The 20,775-nt window shown below is 46.1% G+C and overlaps 1 protein-coding gene across 3 annotated transcripts in view; it reads left to right on the top strand.

The window, feature by feature from the left end:
* Positions 1 to 20,775, top strand: part of SLC35F5 (solute carrier family 35 member F5) — a 405,130-nt gene that overhangs the window by 87,487 nt on the left and 296,868 nt on the right. For all 3 annotated transcript variants that reach the window (XM_085647333.1, XM_085647335.1, XM_085647334.1), the window contains exon 6: positions 5,603 to 5,746. In XM_085647333.1, the coding sequence (XP_085503459.1) occupies positions 5,603 to 5,746 (144 nt within the window). The remainder of the gene's footprint in view (positions 1 to 5,602; positions 5,747 to 20,775) is intronic.

The raw sequence follows: 20,775 nt of genomic DNA, 5'->3' as shown, positions 1-20,775 counted from the left end.
AATAAGCAATCCAGGGACAGTGCAAGGATCAGGTTGTGAGTTTTAGTATTATGCTTGATGAGGGACTGAGTATTAAGTAGCGCGCCACAGAGATGAGACTGTCTTACCATGCACGACTATGTTGTGACATGAATCTGGCAGCTTCCTATGTGCTGTCCAGGCGCTTATGGGCACAAATGGGCTTGCCTTTGGCGCGCCACGGTGCGCCTGCTGCGCATGTCCACTGCGCGACCCTACTGCTGCAGTCATTAAATAGCCGGAGAGCTAAATTGGCATCTCCCAGCTCCGCGCTGATTGGCTGCCCCCTAGTTCAATGCCTATAGTGCAAAAGTTTTTAAAAAGTGGTGATCTTCACAACTCAGAACCAATTTTAAAAACAGATTTCCGTGGAATGACTAGAACAGCACTAATTTCAATATATCTGCATAGTCTTACTGACAACTTGCCCCACAGTAAACCAGAGAGGTAAGAGATGAGGGATACAACCTGTTTGTACTGTTTGTTTTTAGAAATCCTTTCTGAAGAGGGCCACAGGAAAGATTTACCTCAAAATAAGCTAGAGAATAGTTGACTTAATATCTAATTTAAACCCAGAGAGATTGTGTACTTTTCACAATCAGCCTTATTTGCTCTCACCAGCAAACTCTAAAATAAAGCACATAGCATAGTGTCTTGATTTGCTGGTGACCTCATTGGGGTATGCATAATATTTTGCAACTTTTTCTTACAAAAAGACAGGCAATGTGTTGAATAATATCTAAAATAGTATTGTACAGCTTGTTCACTAGTTCTCTGTCTCCAGTTTCCTTTATTGATTTCCCTTTTGATTCCACAGAACCTAGTGCACCTTTAGAGAAACACTGGCGAACATTTAAATCCATCAGAATCATAGACCAGCACTGAGTTGAGGCTCCTTGGTTTGTGAGAAAACTGGTGGCTTCCTAGCACATGTTTGTAAAATAAATGTAAAAAAATACAGGGTTCCTGACGTAGCTCCTGCTTCACTTACATGGCAAAATAAGTAGATTAGGTGATTTCAGTAGCTATAAAGTGTGCAGAATCTTGCATCATACGCAGTTGTCTACACAGTGGTGAGAATGTGTGGAAATTTGATGAAAGAGATAACCTCCTTACAATAAAAAGACATCCAACCCTTTTGGGATGAAGGATTTGACAGACATATGTACTATCATTTTGCCACCTTTTTGAACCTTTCATCAGAGGATAGAGGTGAAATAATTATTATATGCAGCAAGGTTCATACAACGAATGTCGCCACCACTGAATTTAAATAGCTGGCTAAGGATGCATATCTGCAGTGCCAAGGATATATTTGCTGCATAGACTTTTGACCAGCGGTCTAAAGTAAGATTGTGGACACTCTGTATGGCTGTTAGAATGACATTTCTCGTTCACTTGTGCTCTCTAAACTAGCTGAAAATGCTTCTTTCTGCTCATTTCTTCAGCAGTACTCTCAGCAATGAAGTGACTACAACAGATACGTTTCCGGAGATCAGTTACAATTTAGGAGAGCAAAGTTACAGGGACTGCAACAAAACAGAGATGATTTAGTCATTCTTGATCACAGGACCCTGCCGTAAATGCAAAAGCAAGGAATGTGATGGGTGAAATGCTTGAATTAATGTCAGCCACTAGTAATTACTCTGGGCCTCTTTCATACCATCATTTGTTTTTGCTCACTGCCACTACAGAAAGTGTCTGATCATATCCAAATCAGCCTTAGTCCTTTGCCAATACTTAAATTCCAGCCCACACTATTAGACCAAATCCACCTTAAACTGATTTACTAGTAACTCTAGATACGTTTCAGCCTTTTTGTCATTATCACTGAAGTGCAGGGCACGTCATAGACAAAATGTGCTATTTAACCCATCCCTGAGTGATACCCATAGCACTTAGAGTATCTAACTAAGAAAACCTAAAAGGTTTTGGAGGAATATGTGAATTAATCTGTGTCACTGATAAGGACTGTAGCTTTTTAAATATAATTTCCTTTCTCAATCTGGATAAATGACTTGTCTCCATAGGACTTCAGAGCGGGCACTTAATTATTCAGATTATCCACAGCAATCTGAACTTCCTAATTTTATGGTAAATTGGCAGCCGCATCAGTTCAAGGAGCTCCCTTCAGACTGACTCTGGTGGCAGTTGATTTTAGATGCCTGAATTTCCGCATAGTCTCTCTTCCCGATTAACTGGGGAGCTGAAATAATATTGGGCAAGGTCAAAGGAGAGGAAACATTGCCAACTTTGACCTCTTACAGCAATTGTTGTATCCCGCAATGTAGGGAAATCAGGTTTGCTGAATGTATTCGTATGGTTTGGTCCGCTAGGGGGCAAGAATCAATCAGGCAAGCCAGGTTGTATCCCTCAAAGCAAAAGTCAGAAAGATTTATGAACCCAGTCAAATTAATCTGGATCGAAGTATGGTTTTCAGTCCTATAGCCCTGATATTTACTAAGTTCGATGACCTAATGTATATCGCTCATTACTCACTGTGGGCATTTCACAAACAATTTGATTGGTATTGGCAACAAATAATGTGGTGAAATAATTCCAAGGTACAAGGTACATCTGCTCTAAAGAGTCAAAACTTTATACGAATGTGCTTGAGCTCAGAGCCCTAGACTGCATTGATCAGAACTAATGAAGATGGACAACAGGACAGCCTTGTTTTATGTTGTGAAGCAAAGGTGGGCAAGACCCAGAGTACTCTAGGCACACATTTCCATAGAGCATATGCTGCGATTAAACAGCTTCCCCAGCAGGAACAGGTGTTTGACGTTATTGGCATATTAGCCAAAAGTCAGGTACGCATTAACTTCAGGAAGAGGGACGGCCCTGTTCTGGACCAAGTTTCAATAGTAGTACACAATAAATACCAATAGTTTTTGAGCAGAAAATAGCAGTCTACTTGATTTGCTGGTCCTTGATATTGTGTAGGCTTATCACCCAATTCCCTGATCACTAGGTTGCAGTCATAATTGAAGACTTAAAGTTGGTGGATAGCTCTAATAGGACCTCAGTTGGTGAGACAATACTGAATCTCAATTCCTAATAGTTGTTGACAGCCAAGCTGTTCAGGTGGTAAGATGACCTTTGATAGCCAGCTCATAAGCTGGATGGTAACCGTCTCAAACTGAATGCCAATAAAACGGAGGTCATCATTTTTGGTAAGAAGCCTTCCCTCTGGACACCAGACTGGTGGCCTCCTGAGATGGACTCTCTACCCGAACCTTCAAACAAAGTCAGAAATTTAGTATTCGTGGTAGACAAGGAACTAAAGTTTTGGGACCAAGTAAATAAAATAACCTTGGCGGCCTTTGGCTTCCTAAGGTTAATAAAAAAAAAATAGAAAAATGTTTGCCCCCTGAGCTGCTCAAAACGGTAACAATGGCACTAATTCTAACGAGGATGTACCTCACGCTTGCAGTAGGACTCATTAAGAGGCTTCAGGTATTGCAAAACATGGCAGCTCGCGTCCTTTGCAAAATTCCGAAGTATGAGTCACCAAGAGGAGCAATTAGGAAATTGCATTGGCTTCCAGTCAAACAAAGATGCAGCTTCAAGACTTTCTGCTTCGTCTATAAATCTTTGCATGGACTTGGGCCGGACCATTTAAAAAATAAACTAAAATGGTATGTTCCAGCAAAGACGCTCCGATCAGGCCATGCAAGGAACCTGATCATCCCCCTTTTAGAAAAGCTACTTGGGGTGGAAAAAGCATTTTTAGGGCCACTGCTATACTTTGGAACAATCTCCCATTAACATTAAAAACTGCTCCCTCCTTACTCTCCTTTAGAAACGCCTTAAAACAGGGCTTTTCAATCAGGAGTAGAAGTCTTTCTTCTCTGTGTTTCTAGCTTATTCCAACTAAATTACCTTCTCAGCCTAATCAGTTTTTTCGATAGCGTCAAGACGCCCCAGGGCAGGAAACTGCGCTTTATAAGTTACATTACATAAACACTTGCAATTTGGGAAACTCTATAGCCAGGAAGAATTGAGTGCCAGCCTTCCAGTGACAAGAGTTTCTTCAAATATGAGCCTTAAAGAATTGCACCACCGATGCTGAAATCATGGTGTGAATCCGTATTTAGGAGAGCTGCAACAATTGCTACATTAATTGCTCTTTGTATCCTTTTCAGTATTAAAGTCCAGGCTAGTACATCTGATATATATATTGCCTTTGGTCTTCATCTAATATTGGTACCAAGTTACTGGAAAAGGGCATGAAAGCGGCCATTTGTTGACATCTAGGAAGCATTTCACTAAGAGCTATAAATCCTTGCTCTGTTCCTAACTAAAGCACTCGTATATTCGAGTATTTTAGAGGTCACATCACGTTGTAAAATGTAGCCGATAGTTATGTCATGATTCTCCTAGCATGGTGAAATACTTCATGTGGAGCTATTTAAAACCTACTCACCATGTTGGGAGATGAACTTGATGCTGGCTAAGCTCACATACCCTGCAGTCAACCTGAAATATAAATGCAAGAATTATACAAAAATGTTTTCTTTGCAAGCCTTTTTTTCAGTACTCTGTTGCTTTCCTTCTAGGTCCATGCCATATACATACATGTATGCAAAAGGCTAGTGAAAAACAATGTTAGTATGCCAGGAGGTGCCACGTTATGAAATTGGGCTTGGTAATATACTATAAATAATCCTCAGAGCTGGTTCTTTCCCAATGGATGCTGGTCCCTCATTACATTCTAGTGTCAAAATGTATTAGGTGGGGAAACTGGTATGTATATTGCTAAATTCGACCATGCTCAACGCTTGCGCTAACAACTAAAGCAGTGAAAGTCACTATATTTCTCCTTTTACCTAATTCAAATGAAGAAAAATTGTGTTACATTACCGCTAAAGTCATGCAAGCATTTACACCAAAGACAACTCTTAAGCATGCTACTACAACACTTATGCACACCTTTGCATTAGTTAAACAATTGTCCTTGTGCCTATTTATTCCAGTGTATGTTTTGAGCAAGGATATATGAATCAGATGGAGAATTATTTCTGTGTGATACTGCAGATAGCATAATCCACAGAATGATTACTATGGTAGGCTACAGACATATAGTAGAGCTGACCCATAAGATATCTTGCAAGTATCTGAAAGTTTGGAAAGATCAGGGACTATGTAATGCCAAAATAGAAAAGGGGTAGTACACTTCAGCAGTATGCATCTGACTACTTCGCAGCTATTGCTGGATCAGGCCAGCTCTACTGATTACAGTTCTCTGTGTTGAGTGCCCTTTGTGTTGTCTAGTTTGATTTCACGCACTCCATTTTGTAACAGTACTTTACTGATGATTACCACATTACCATTAAGTGAATATACTCTCTGTATTCACAGTAGATTTGTAAAAGACTCACAAAAGTACACTCTAATACATAAGCAAGCTTTTTTGTTTTAACAATTTTGTGTGTTACATTGTACTTAACATTTCGTCTGAGCAATATCTTAGCAGCATTAAACATAGTGATCTGTAAAAGAAAAAGTACCATGTATTTTATTTTTACTTGCTTTGTTTTAAGAGCCATTTCTTGTAACACTTCAACTTATTTCTTTCCAGTATATATTTGATGAGTACAAAAAACCCTTTTTCAGTACTTTTGCTAAAACCTCCATGTTTGTACTGTACCTTTTTGGATTCATCGTTTGGAAGCCATGGAGGCAGCAGTGCAGTCAACAGTTTCCTGGGAGACCAGCTGCTTTTGTAAGTGACCTATTTCTGTGTTAAGTTTTGTATAGTTACCTTCTGTGAGAGTTCGATCATTGAATGTCCTCAAACGTGAAATTAACATATACAGAACTATCCAGGTAGAGTAGAACTACTGAATTAAAAGTTTGATTTCATTGTATTTGACTTGAAAGGGGACTTTGGTATCTTGCCAAAGAAGATAGTTCTGTGTCTGTTTCGGAATAGCAGTACTACAAATACATTTCAATTTCAGTCCATGGTTAGATTTTTCCCATAGTTTAAGAAGATTTTATTAGGAAGATAAATTGTGAAGATAAGCTGTCATAAATGGTGATAATAAATTAATAACAAATTATATAGTCTACACTATAATGAATACATTCTGAATTATTTATACCTATGTTACTTTACAAAAGGTATCTTGCAAATAAACAATAATAGGAAATGAGTCCTGAAATCAGCAATAAGTTCTACCCATAACATAGGAGACACCTCTGCCCTCATTCATCTGGATCTATCTGCTGCCTCTGATACAGTCTCCCACTCCATCCAACCCCTAGATGATGCCGGCATGGTCTAAGTCTCCATTGGATCTGCTCTTTCCTCACAGGCTGCACCCAGTCAGTTATCCTGACTCCTTTCACCTCGGCTGCTGCCAAACTCCTCTTCGGAATACCACAAGGATCCTTGCTCAGTACTACGCTGTTCAATGTCTACATGGCCCCACTCAACAGCATTATTTGTGCCTAGAGAATAAATGTTATATCCTACAAGGACAACACTCCACTCATCCACTCCAACAAAAGATTGAACACCAACTTCTTCTCCTGGTTGTCCAAAGTTGACAGATGGGTGAAAACCAACTGCCTCAAGCTCAGCACAAACAGGACAGAAGTAGTCATTATAGGCAAAGGCACCTTGCTATGGGACGACACCTGGTGGCCTACCTGATCTCTAACCCATACCCAACCTCTGATGCGAAGAACCTCGAAATAGCAGTTTACAACTGTTACAGGCCAAGTGAACCCAGTCAATGTCTCCTGTTTCCACACACTCAAGATGCTCAAGAAAATGTTCAAGTGAATATGCAATACTAGTGCTTGTCCTACTTTAAGTGGAGGCCAGGATGAAGGAGTTGAGGAGGGGGGAAGTATACTTTATTTAATGTGTTTTTTAAAGATCTTGCATAGATTGGGCATAAGACGATGATGCCACAAACCATAAAACACATTCTAAGAAGTCTTCTATTCTTAGAATTGTTATGGTTTGTGGATGAATTTTTCTCAGGAGGGCAATTTAATTGATATGTGTCTTCTCCGATAAAGTCAGAAAATGTGGGTGATACTGTTCCTCTGTAATCACCTTTTCTAATAAAAAAATTAAAAAATGGAAAAAAACACTGTACTAGATCATGGTCTTCTGCTTTCTCACAAATATATATTTTGTTTGGTTGTGCTTTGCAGAGGGTTTGCCTACAGCAAGATAACTTTATGAGGAATTTCTGCAGATGTTGCAGCAAATGCAAAAATTCCTTTTTTTTTTTTTTTTAAACAATTTTTATTAGAAACAAAGACAGCAGCAGATACAATTGCATAGGCAATGTAGATATGTTAGTCCCTACCATTTCCACTCTTCCTCAATGCACCCCTAACACACATGAGTCCAGGGTAACTAAATGTAGATGCCACCAGTCTCCCCCTCCAACAAACCCTTGTATGTCTCCGAGTCAGGAGTCGCTGTATAACTCTTGCTATTTTGGCCGCCTCTCACCATGTGCGACTGTTTCTGCACTCACCCCACATTTGCCCGCTGCCTCTCCCCCCTGAGCTCTATCGTCGGTGAGATACATATATCCCCCCTATACTTATTCAATTTTCCCCACTTGTGGTCCCATTTACGTGGGCATCCCCTCCCTTTAAATACCGTTTTCTCAGCAAGCATGGCATGATCCATGTCTTTAGCCCAATCCATCAGTAGCGGTAAGCTGTCAATTCCCCACCTTTGGGCGATATTCCGCTTAGCCAGACACCACCCCACTGTGACCCATTCTTGCTCAATTTGCGTGAGGTCCATCGCAACCCAGATATTGAGAAGACACATCGGGGGTGTTGGGTGTATAGCTTTGCCACATGTCCTAGCCATTTGCCTGGTAACATTAGTCCAATAACTCTGTATGTGGGGGCATTCCCATAGAATATGCAGGAATGTTCCCGTCTGAGTGCATTGTCGAAGGCATAGTGAGTCGGGTCGCCTATTAAGTCTGTGTAATCAAATAGCATCAAGGTACACGCGGTGTAGGATTTTAAGCTGCACCAGGCGAAGACGCATTGAGATAGCCACCTCCCTGGGTAATGATAATGCCTCCCGCCAGTCCTCATCGGCCAAGTCCCCTAGTTCTCCTTCCCAGGCCCTCCTAAGTTTTGACATCGGGTCCACCTGATTGTTGATTAGTTTACGGTATGTGAGTGATATGGCCTTTCGGTTCATTGGGTCTAACAGGAGCCTGTCCTCCAGGGGGGAGGAGTCCGGAATGGGTGCATTTTTAGTTCGGGCCGATTCTATGGCATGGCTTATCTGCAGGTAGCGAAACCCCTCCGAGGAAGCCAACTGGTATCTGGCCTGAAGCTCCTGGAATGTTACCATTTTGCCTTTTTCCCATAGGTCGCTTACTTTGGAGATTCCGATCATCTCCCACTTATCGAATCCCACCGATGTACTCAGTCTCCCCAGAATATCTGGCTCCCATAGAGGGGTAGCCTTCGTTAGGCGGCCCCTCCAACCCATCCGCTTCTGCACTCCATGCCACACTTCCACCGTGCGCGCCGTCAGGCCAGTCAGTACCAATTTCTTATGATTGGTGTAAAGAGCTCTATTATAGCCACCTTTCCCCATCAACCAATGGTCTGTGCGGAAGCTCGGATCATCATGCCTCTCAAACACCCAGCTGTTAATGGCCGTCAGTTGCGTGGCCTGGTAATAAAGACGCAGGTCCGGCAATCCAATGCCCCCATCATACCATCCCATTGTTAACTTTGTCATAGCTATCCGGGCGGTTTATTGTCCCACAGTAAATCTCTCAATACCATCTCAATCTGTGAAAAATAGGAGTTTGGGATCGGATTGGGTGTATTTTGTAACGCATAGAGGAAGCACGGCAGGCCTAGCATTTTGTATAGGGACGCCGGGCCCAGCAATGTTAGTGGAAGAGATTTCCAATGTACTACATCCGTTCGAAACCGGCTTAATACCCCCTGGAGATTCTTCTCGACAAACAGCGTGGTATTGGTGGTGATAAATATCCCCAAGTAAAGAAAACCCTGGGATGCCACCGTCGTAGCCTCGGGGGCTTCGAGGAGGGTCTCCCCACAGGGAATACATCTGGGATTTAGTCCAGTTGATTTGATACCCAGAGTGTGCCCCAAAAAATATGAAATATATGGAGTACCCGCCGCAATGAACGCGCTGGAGAGGCAAGATATAGCAAAATATCATCAGTATATAACGATATTCGGTCCTCGTGGTCTTCCGTCCATCTCATGCCTCTAATCCCTGGGTCCCCCCTTATCCACACCGCCAAGGGCTCGAGAACCAGAGCGAACAGCAGAGGCGACAGTGGGCAGCCCTGTCTTGTGCCTCGGCTGAGGGGGAAGGTGGTAGAGCGATAGTTATTTACCACGACATGGGCCCTGGGTTGTGAATATAGCAACCGGACCCATCCCTTGAATTTAGGGCCAAAGCCCATTCGGTTTAGGACTGCAAACAGGTACTCCCATGCCACGGTGTCAAACGCCATTTGTGCGTTGAGTGCCAGTAGCACCGCCTCTTCCTTCAAAGTCTGCACTCGGCCTATGGCCCCGTTGACCCTGCGCAAGTTACGCGCTGTATTACGTCCCGGCATGAATCCAGATTGGTCCGGGTGGATCAATTCTGGTAGGTAGGGGAGCAGTCGATTCGCCAGTAACTTGGCCAATATCTTTGCCTCAATTGCGATCAGAGAGATAGGTCTATAAGACTGACACTCGTCCGCAGGCTTGCCGGGCTTATGAATTACTACTATCGCCGCCTCACGTATGTCGTCTGGCAGAAGGGCGCGCTCGCGGCTTTCGTTGTACAGGTTGAGAAGGTGAGGTGCTAGCATGGAGGCCATTGGCTTAAGTAACTCGATCGGGAGACCGTTGGGGCCCGCCGCTTTTCTGGATCGAACATCTTGTATGGCCTTATGTACTTCCTCAGCGGTCAGCTCCGCCTCTAGTGCCAAGCCATCCTGCTCTGATGGCCCCTTCACCTCAATAGTTGCTAGAAGATCTGCTGCCCATGCCGCCTGAGAGGAGGTTGGGGCCTCGTAGATTCTTTTATAGTGCTGAGCGAACGTTTCAGCGATCTCCCGCGGGTCAGTAATCTGGGTATCATCCGCCCCCTTAATTGCGCGCACCCATCGTGCCGCCTGCTCTCTGCGTTCCAACCATGCTAATAACTTTCCTGTACGTTCCCCCTGTTCATAAATACGATGTTGGCTGGCCAGCATTCTCCCACCTGCTTCCTCCAGCAGCAGCTGTTTATAATCTTGCCGTTTTATATTTAGTGAGTGTTGAGTATCCGCATTCGGATCTTGGGAGTTTACCCCTTCAAGTCGAAGAATGTCAGTTTCCAACTCCAGTACTCTTCTACGGCGTTCGGCCCTATAGCCAGCAATCACTGACAATGCCCTGCCCTTAATGACCGCACCATATGCCCCCCAAAGTGTTTTCGCTGATGTGACCGAGTCAGTGTTTTCTGCAAAATAGTGTTTTGTGTCCCTCCTCAACGTGTCTTTAATGTGAGGGACCTTTAGTGCCCAGGGTGGAATCCTTATTGGGCCTGGCTGTGGTGGGTGTCGCATACCCAGGGTTGTAAATACAGGGGAATGGTCTGAAATCCCACATGCCAGACATCGGGAGTCCGAAAACTCGTGGATATGCTGTGCATGTGTAAACAGGTAATATATTCTTGATTGACTCCCGTGGACCCCCGACTGAAACGTGAAATGTGTGTCCCTGATATGCGCCCAACGCCAGACATCCACCAGTCCCAGGGCTTCCACGAAGTCACGCAGAGGGGAACCACGTGCTGAGTCCGGTCTAGGGGGGATCTATCCACTAGTCCGTCTATCGTCCAATTAAAGTCGCCCCCCATCACTAGTGTGCCCATAGGAAGATTTAGAAGCAAAGTCGCCACATCTGACAGCGTCACACGCTGAAGGCCAGGAGGTGCATAGATTGCGACTACATTAAGTACTATCCCTTCCCACGTACCGCCCTAGCTGGTCTGTCCAGGTTTTATCGAGCACGTATGGACAGTTCTTCCGCAGGAGTATCCCCACCCCCCTAGATCCAGAAGTGAAGCCAGAGTGTGCTAACATTCGGTAACCCTTTCGATCCAGGGCCCTACATGAGTTTCCCTGCAGATGGGTTTCCTGCAGGAGCACCATATCAAGACCCTGGCGATGAACATATTGCGACACCACTCCCCTCTTAATCTTGTCTCCTAACCTGTTGACATTCCATGTGACTAGCCTAAGCCCTTTCCTCGTTGTCATGGAGTTCTGGTAGTAACTGGTCGGCTTGCGTCGGGGGCCCTTGATAGCCGGGCCCCCTCAGTAGAGAGAATTGCCTACCCACTGGACGCTCCCTGTAGCTTCGAAGCACCAAATCCTGTCTGCTGTCGCCTGAACATAACACCCCATCGATCCGTGCCGGTATGCACAAATACAAAATCTTGCCAACACACAACTCCCCGCGCTACCCTCCCTCCCAACTGAACCCACCTGAAACCTTTGCCTTAAGAACAAACCCCCCCTCCATGCTTCCCTGTATTGCAGAACTAGAACTGCTCGCCACCTCAAACATGCAGAGTGCCCGTCGCCCACCCATTAACAATTCTTGGGGACGCAAGTAACCCCACTCCCTATTCGGTCATGCGTCTACCCATAGTGTCTCGCCCCCCTCCGCCCGATCCCCGCCCTGACATCATGTACCGCCGTTTTGGGTCCAGCACCCTCCCTTCATTGAAATCACATAGCATTCACTGGTATACTTGTTTGATCCTATTTCTCCCCTAGCGGACCTAGTCCAGTCCCGAACAGCTCAGACCCCCCAGGTGGCCACTTCCCTCAATGGCATATCGTTAAGCATAGTGTTTGCGGTGGAACAGGTCCGAAGCGGTAATGACACTTAAGTCCCCGCAGTGTCAGCGCCAGACCAGCCCCTACCCCACCCCATGAATCCAGGTCCCCGATCATAGTGCTATTTTATTCCATTGTCATACTCCCCAGAGTCCCTCGGTGCCCTGGGTAGGTAGTCAAATCAGAATGTCTCACCCGGCGCCAGGCTAGCGCCCTCCTGTCAGCTCCTGCGAATCCGTGCTAGAATGTTCTCGAGGGCGCCTATGCGCCAGTCCACATCGTCATCTGCTACCGAGGATGTCTTGTGATTCTTTTTCTCCACTTTGCGCCATCCCTCCAGCCATTCCCAGGCCTCCTCCGGCCGGGTAAAGAAACAGGATTTTCCGTTTGCTTCCACACGCAACTTGGCAGGGAACATCATAGCATATTTTATTTCCTGCTCTCGTAGTGCCCGCTTTACTTCCAGGAAGCCACGGCGGTGCTTCTGCACCCTCAGTGTAAAGTCCGGAAAAAACATGATTCGACTGTTCTCAATGGTGAGCGGAGGCGCCGCCCGTGCCGTCTGCAATATCACATAGCGGTCCCGGAAATTGAACACCCTCGCTAGCAGTGGTCTTGGGGGCGCCCCGGACTTCGGACGGCCTCCGCGCACCCGGTGAGCTCTTTTGATTGTGAAGCTTTTGGAGAGTCCCCTAGGTTGTAGCTGTTTAAGGACCGACCAGGTCCTCAACGAACAGGTCCGCCGTGTGCCCTTCCGGTACCCCAATAATGCGGACGTTATTCCTGCGCATTCGTCCTTCGTAGTCATCCAGCTGTAGGGCCATTGCCTCGAGGGAGGAGCTGAGCACCTTGACCTGCTCCTGAAGCCGGGCTGTATCAGCGACTAGGTCCTTAGTTGTACTCTCAACCGTTCCCATTCTCTCCGTCAATTTCTTCATGTTCTCGCGGATCAGCGTCACCTCCGTGGCCACCCTGTCAACTCTCACCTCCATGGAGGTCCTTACCACCATGATTGCCTCCAGAAGCTCCCTATTCGAGGGCTCCGTGGCATCATCTGGTGTCTCGGCTACTGGTTTGTCCTCCGTCTGATGCCTCTGCCATGCAAATTTATCCAGTTTCGACTGGGTCGCCGACTGGGTCGCCGTCCGGTTCGCCCTACCGGTCGCCATCTTTTCCAGTCCTCCGACTCCCCCTCCGATGAACTGGGCACCCCGCTAATCTCCGCCGCCAGCAGCGAGAGCCCCCACTCGGCCTGTCGGTTTTCGCAGGAGGTGCCTTACTTGAGGCGAGATCTGGCAGGTGCTCGACTGATGGCACTCGGGTTCAGCTTTCTCCGCGGATGCTTCCTTCTCAATCGGCAATTGAGCGCCGCCCCGCCGACCCAGTGTACTAGGCGCCACGGCAGTTCCAACCTCATGTGGGCCTCAGCCTATCTCACCACTCCGGCCAATCAATCAGTACCCTTTCACCACTTTCAGCTATTTCACGAGTCTTCAATCCGTGGATCCAGTTGTCGCGGCAGAGCGCAGCCCCCGGCCTTCCCCGCTGGGCCTCCGCCTGCCGTCAGGGACTCATTAGCTTTAGGGTCACCCCCTTCTTTGCGTCAATTCAGTGTCCCAGTGGGCTATAGAGGCCCGAGTCATCAATACCTCACTCCGCTGGAGGTCTCTTTATGGCACGTCGCTGCCAGCTCTCCACCAGGGGTTGCAGCCTGTGGTCACCTCCCCAGCAGCAAATTCGCAAATACAATCCGATCCCCTCCACTGCAAGCATCAAGTTACATCCAGCTGGGTAGCCCTCCGCGGGGTCCTTAATATGCACTGGGGCACTATATTCGCTCCTCCAGGCGTCCGGGCTCCACCTTGAGCTGCCGCTCACTGCCACTCCTCCGTCCGCCGATGCCTAACGGTCCAGCAATTCCAGGCACTGCTCGATATGGCCCCGGGCCCTCCTCCGCTCCGCTGAGTCTTGCGTGTCTCTTGTGACGGGGGCACACCACTGTCCTGTCCGGCCGCGCCGCGTCGCTTTCACGGCGCGAGCTCACCTTCGCTCGCCGCCGTCCACGCCGGACCAGGCCGCATCCCCGACCTCACGCAGCGCGCCGGCCGCGCGCCGCTGCACTTCCGCCGACCAGGAGGTCCTCGCTCTCCGGGCCCACGGAGCACGGTCCGATCACCGATGCTGATCGACCCCAAATTCAGACCAGGGAGTCGCGGGTCACTGGACAGCAGGCTCCCAACTTCAGGGCATAAATCAGGCCGGCCTGGGCGATATTAGTACAGATATTGCGGGAGTGGCGCTACGGAGTTAAACTACCGAGCGGCCATTCCCGTCGGCAGTTAAAAAAATTCCTTTTTTAAATATTTTTCAAACGTTGTAACTATTGGAAATATCATTGTTACTCTCCACAATCTGATTATTTTCTTTACTTGGCCTTTTAGGGCCAAAATATGGTATCTGAAAATCTTCTATAACCGTCTTCTAACTTGACCAGGATTAATGCATTGCAGCATATACATTTTTTGTTTCACAGATCCTCTGCTGTACTTAGTTAAGAATTGCCTGAGTTTCTCAATAGAGTCTTGTATTATGCTGCAACGTTTTCTGTACTTTCCCCTCTAAAACTGGATTTCTGGTGTGTTGACCAAAGACTTCATTGGTTATATCTTCTTCTACATTTCTAGGCACTAATTTTTCTTTCTCAATTCATGTACCTTGATTTATTTCTTCTGTACAAGCATCTGTATCAATTACAAAAGCTAATTAATTTTCCTGTACGTAACTTTCCTCACTAAAAATGGCTCGCCACTGGTAGTGTGTTTCCCACTGTCCTTGGAAAACAGTGCAAAAGTTTTTTTTATTAACTTTCACCGTTTGACAAAGCTTCTTGTTAAGTGAATTAACCAGTTTTTCTAAGCATTTGATTCTGTTTAAAATCAGAATAAATAGCTTTCTCTTTAAGACAAATGTGTTGTCTACCACAGTCAACAAACTCTTTCTGCTGATGTAATGCTTTTCTCTTTTTCACTGTTTTCATACTCCTCATAATATTTGACACTACTATGGAAAAATTTCTGATAAAACCCTATGACTTTCTTGTTCCTTAATCTAGTTTGCTGCTCAGTTTCTTTTCTTACACATTATCATATCTTCATTTCTAGTTACACCTGCATGAGAAACGTTATGTGATGCTGATTTTTTTAAATAAATGAATGGTGCTCTTACTAGATTCCAGTCTTTTTTTATTCCCATCTTTTCCTTCCTCTCACTGTCTTAATAGGTTTTCATCTTCTTCTGCTCTTTTGTTGGCATCGTAAATCTATTCAAAGCCCTACATTAAAAAAACACATGCTATTCATTTATTGTTCTTACACAGTTATCAGTAAAAAATGAGAATATGTCACAATACTTTATACATAATAACCATCACAACTGCATTACTGTGCTGAAATAGTTGAAGAACAGCAAGATTTCTTTACAGGGTGTGCTTTGTATATACAAAGATAAAGTCAAATACTACCTCCGACAAACCACCTTCCTAAATTCAGCATGCTGGAACATGCTGATTATAGGAAGGTGGTTTGTCTAGAGTTTAAAAACAAACAGGCTTTTCACCTTTGATGTCTTAACAGGTTCAACAATGTGTATTGAAGAAGCTTTTACTAAGGCCGTGTCTAATTTGTATAAATATATAACTTCTCTGCTTACAGTTCTCTGCAATAAAAGATTTGCTCCTTTTCTCATACCTTAATCTAGGATTAAAGCTGGGTGTGAAAGGCTTTACTGAGGAACTCCGCCATCCCAAAGACCGTTTCTCTGGGTGAGCAGGATGTATGATTGGGTTTACTAAGAGCATCCTCTCTAATGACATCTCTAAATAGAGTACAGGATCTGTGTAGAAGGTTTGACATAAACACGAAGCCCTGTGTTATCACATTTCAACAGGGTGTAAAGTTTGTACTATTTAGTGTTATAAAAACAGTGGTTCTTTTTCTGTCCACTCTTTAGATTGAATGCTTGGGTTTTATGACAATATTGCGTCTCTGTTGACACCTCTTTACAGGGTAAAGCCCAGCTGTCTGCAAATACTTTTCATGTGGATGATCTCTGAAGGGCTACACAGGGCTTTGAATGCTATTCTATTTTGAGCAGGTAGCCCTTGTAGGCTCTGTAGAGCTTGAGAGGCCATGTGAAAATTGGGGAGTTTCAAAATCAGCCTGGCCACCGAGTTGTGCAACATCTGAACTTTTTTCAGAGCTTTGTTTCGGCAGATTCATATAGAGGCCATTGCAATAGTCTAATCTAGACAATGCAAGGGCCAGTGCAACTGTCTTCAACAGGTTGGATTGCAGAAACGGGGCAATTTTCCTTATGACACGTAGCATATAAAAGGAGGTGGAGATGACCTTACTTACTTGATCTTAAAAGGTAAGTCTATTGTCAATTAGAATTCCTAGGTTTTTCACTTTTTCCACTAGCACTGGTAACTGACCTAGCTCTGCTTGCCACCAAGGATGGATGCCAGAAAGAGTTATTTTTGCCATAAAGGATGACTTTCGCTTTTGAGGAGTTGAGCTTAAGGCAGTTATTTTCCATCCAAGAACTCACCACCTTCATACTTCAAAATTAGCTTGTCAAGTAGGCGTGCCACCTCCAGGCTAGTACCACCCCTACAGTGGGCTGCTGTGAGGTGGACACGATTTTTCAGAAGTATCCATCTTTGTGATGACATACTTAGGAATTCTGGGACAGGGTTGTGCCCACTTCCACAGGGAGTGGCTATATAGGGGACGTAGTGACCCATTGGGTAATACCGTGCACTCACATACGCCCCTAAATTCAGTGTTTAGGGGAGAGACGACACAGAATAGCCGCAGAAGAGGAGAGAAGAAACAGCTGACCTGGTACCAGCCCTGTCAGCCTGTCCACGTCAAAAACTGCACCAAATTCGACCCGTCCTGCAGATGCTGACTCCAAAAACCAGGGAGGACTCAAGACCTCCGTGCACAGCGGATCTGTTCTGTAGAAATGCCAAAAGAGAAGACTCAGGCTTCCGGAACTGTACAAAACCCAACCCCTGAAGTCACCACTGCACCCTTCGCTTCCAGCCTGAGTTGAAGTGGGCCATCGGTGTCAACAAGGTCCCCTAGCCCTCCGGAGCTCAAGTCCATCGTGGTTTCACCCCTCCTGGTCTCCTTGATGTTGCCTGCACCCAGGCCTCCTCAACCGTGACTGCTCTGGTAAGGAAAAACCAGACGCCTAAGGACACCCCTGCACCTTTCGCCCTTGGAGAAGAGGACCAAAGGTGTCCTGCCCTCCCCGTCGCCGAGCATCGCAAGTCTTGAACCCCCTTGCTGGTTCAGCCCAACTGACCTCCTTGCCAGAGCCTGCAGCCTCTTTCCACAGTGACTAATCTCTATTGAAATACATTGGGCTCCCAATGCTACTTTGCACCCTGCACCAGGCCCCCCCACACCCCTCTGCCGCTGGTGGTTTACTGCTGCTGCTGCCTTGGAACTTGCCCACCACTCAACTTGACTTCTGGAGATTGGTCTTGTAAGCCGCTGTACTATACCTGTTTGCAGAACTTGTTCTTCCTTCAATAGAATGACATTGCAAAACTCAGAAATTGCACTGTGTCCACTTTTTAGAGTGAAAAGAATTCATATTTAAAAATGTACTTAGCTGAGTGATTTTTCTCTGGTGCCTAAACATATAGAAAGATACTTGCTATTTTTATAAATTGGTGTGGATCTCCTTCTTGAGTTGTGTGTCATTTATTGATCATTCTTTGTTTTTGCAAAGGCCTTGCACTCCTCTGTGTTAAGCCTAAGGTTGCTCGACCACACTACTTCCTAATATAGCACTTTGGGATTGCATAGCAAGCACCTGCACACTCCTAAATGATCCCCTTGACTCTTTACATGATAGATCAGATTTGTGATATATCATATAAAGAGCCTGCTTCCTACACAGGTCTTCTTTAGTGTCTAAGTATTCCAGTCATTTTTAGGCAAAACAGAAGTGCAAGAAGGCCAAGCAGGATTCATCCCAGTCCCACCAGTCTCAGCCTGAGAAGTCACAAGGATATCAGCACGCCTTGCTTTCTTGTTCCCAGCTCCCTGCCAACAAACTGATCCTGCAACAGATTCCAATGCAACCTGTGTTTCCAGATCCATTAGCAACATTGCAACAGATTGAAGCCTTTAGAGAGCCCAAGTTGCACATTTTTGTAACTCCTCTGGTGTGCCTTTGGGCCCTAACAATACGTGGAGATTTTCAGTCAGGATATCACCAGTGGGTTTTCCCTGAATGGAGTTTATGCTCCTTGAACATGTCTCGGGTTGGGCTCTGACGCAAGGGCCGATTTACACTCCGGCACCAGAATCCTTGCCAGTTCCTTTGACATCACTGCTGGCACCGGAGGAAGACCTCTGGTTCCTATTCTCCTGTCTAACTCTGAGCCAAATTAATCTCTGCTCCAACTGAGGTCCCGTCCCACAGCACGTGACTGCAGTTCAATTTGAGTCCCACATAATCATTTGTTTGTCTCAGAGCCGCACTCCAACTCTCCAACAGCTTTTCGTTTCGTACTCTCCCAGCTCCACAGATGAAGTGCTTCTTGACACAGGGCCCCATACCAACGTGCTTGTTGCAGTACCACATGGCGATGGTGTTGTCCATGAGGACCTGAAAGACATGAACCAGCTTCTCTTTGATGGATGATAGGAAGGTTGTCAACACAAGGCTAATGGTCCGCAACTCCAATAGGTTGATGCAGAAATGGGTCTCTGCTGGAGACCAGAGTCCGCTGATCTTTAACTCTCCCAGATGACGTCCCCATCCCAGCAGTGATGCATCCATAGCCACGATCAGCTCTGGGTGGGACAGGGAGAGGGGTCTCCCTCCGGTCCCGCTGCAATGGAGCCACCAATGCAGGTCTTCTGCATTCTCCTCTGAAACCTGTATGGAATCCAACAGGTTCCCTTAGTACTGGCACCACCAACACTTCAGGTTCCACTACAGAGCCTGCATATGCCACTTGTCATAGTCAACGAGCAGAATGCCAAGGGTTTCAGAAGCATCAGAGCCACTCCAACTGAGAGCAAAGAGCAACTCAGAAATATTGGGCTCATAGCCTAAATGCTTTGGACTCATGGTGGATAATGGGGGCCCAAAACGGCACCATATGCAAGATGGTTCAATTTAATGTGTGCCTCTGTGAAGGAGTCAGGTGTGACTTATGTTGATTGTAAACCGCAATGAGGTCGGAAAGTTTCTTGCCATCTGTAAGTAGTCTATGACTGACTGCGATGAGCCTCTGTTCAATGGCAAGTCGTTGAGGTAAGAGAAAACTGGAATCCCCTTTGATCCCCAAGCTGTAATCACCTTCGTGAACAGACAGTGTGCACTGGTGAGGCGGAATGGGAACACAGAAAATTGAAAATGTTCCTGTGCCAACCGGAACCGCAAGTATCATCTGCGGGAATGCAGGACAGATACATGAAAATGGGTAGCTTGCAGGTCCAAATCCATCCTGTTACCTTGATCCAGGGTAGACCAAATCTGGGCCATCATGGGCATCTCCAATTTGTCCATCTGAAAGAAAGCACTTAGAGGTGGAGATCTAAAATAGGTGAAGGCCTCCATCCTTCGACAGGTGGAAATAATGGGAATAACAGCCAGTCAGTGTTTCCAGGGCTGGGACCATCTCTTTGATTCCGTTGGCCAAAAGAGCCTTCACTTCTTGGCGCAAGTTGGACAATTGGACAGATGCTTCGCTGAAAGATGTTCTGATGTGAGTCGGAAAGGAATGGCAGGGCAAAGCCCCTTTGGACAATCTGAAGGATCCACATGTCAGATGTTCTATTTTACCTCCCATTGAGGAAATGTCTGATCCAGTCCACCTCCCTCCCCCTCCCCCTCCCGAGTGGTTGTGAGCCACGTAAGGCAGACAGAAGCGGTTTGGAGGGGGTTGTTGCAAGTGTGGGTGACTGGTAAGTTAGTTGCTCAAGGAGATCTGCATGTTGTCTGCTTGATCCCCCTTCCTAACACGAAAGGACTGGGGTACATGTTGCGGGCTTGGTGGACCTTGGAGCTGGTTATTTACCACCCCTCTTGAATAGCCTCGAAAGGGGGGGAGGAACCTGTTGATAATATTGTCTCACAGAGACTGAAAGGCCTAGAGTACATGCAGCGACCCAACTTTCTTTAAAGAGTTCTGAATTGCCCTTCTCACCAAATGAATGAGAACCCTCTAACAGCATGTCCATCAGAGAACCTTGCACGTCTCCAGAGTAAGCCAGTGGAGCTCACTGGTCTAAGAACCAGGCTAGTGCCAGCTGCTCTCAAGCAGCCCATGGTGTCCAGAAAGAATAATGTACTTTGACCACCCTGAATGGCTTGAGCCAGATTGGCTGGAAACTCCTTGAGAACTGCTGGAAAGTCTGTTGCCTGTTCATGAACCACCAGGTTCTCTGGTCATGAACCACCTGACGGGATCTTTGAGCCTCAGGATGGACAAGCTTAGCTGGCGACACTAGGTGGATCATGAATGGAGGTTACATATCCAGGTGGCACAGGGCATCTTCCGTCAATGTGGGGAGAATTTCTCGTTAGATCTTTTATGCCACCACCGAGAATGTGCAGTAGCCAACCTTCTGCATGCTGGAATTTCCAATAAAAGCTTGCTATCAGAGAGAGTGGAGTATGGGACTCCTGTACTCCTATCCCACACTGCCTCTCTTGCCCCGTGTTCTGAAGATCAGGAATGACAGGGACCAAGTCATCCTTTTGTCTTCAGGTTCTGCATGGAGAGTGTGGTACCTGGAACTTCTGTGCATTAGCACCTGACTTCCAATCAGGCCCTAACTTCAGGAGGAGT

Source organism: Triturus cristatus, chromosome 3_2 (genome assembly GCF_964204655.1).
Source record: "Triturus cristatus chromosome 3_2, aTriCri1.1, whole genome shotgun sequence".
In the NCBI taxonomy this organism is placed as follows: Eukaryota; Metazoa; Chordata; class Amphibia; order Caudata; family Salamandridae; genus Triturus; species Triturus cristatus.
This window is presented reverse-complemented; position numbering and strand designations above follow the sequence as displayed.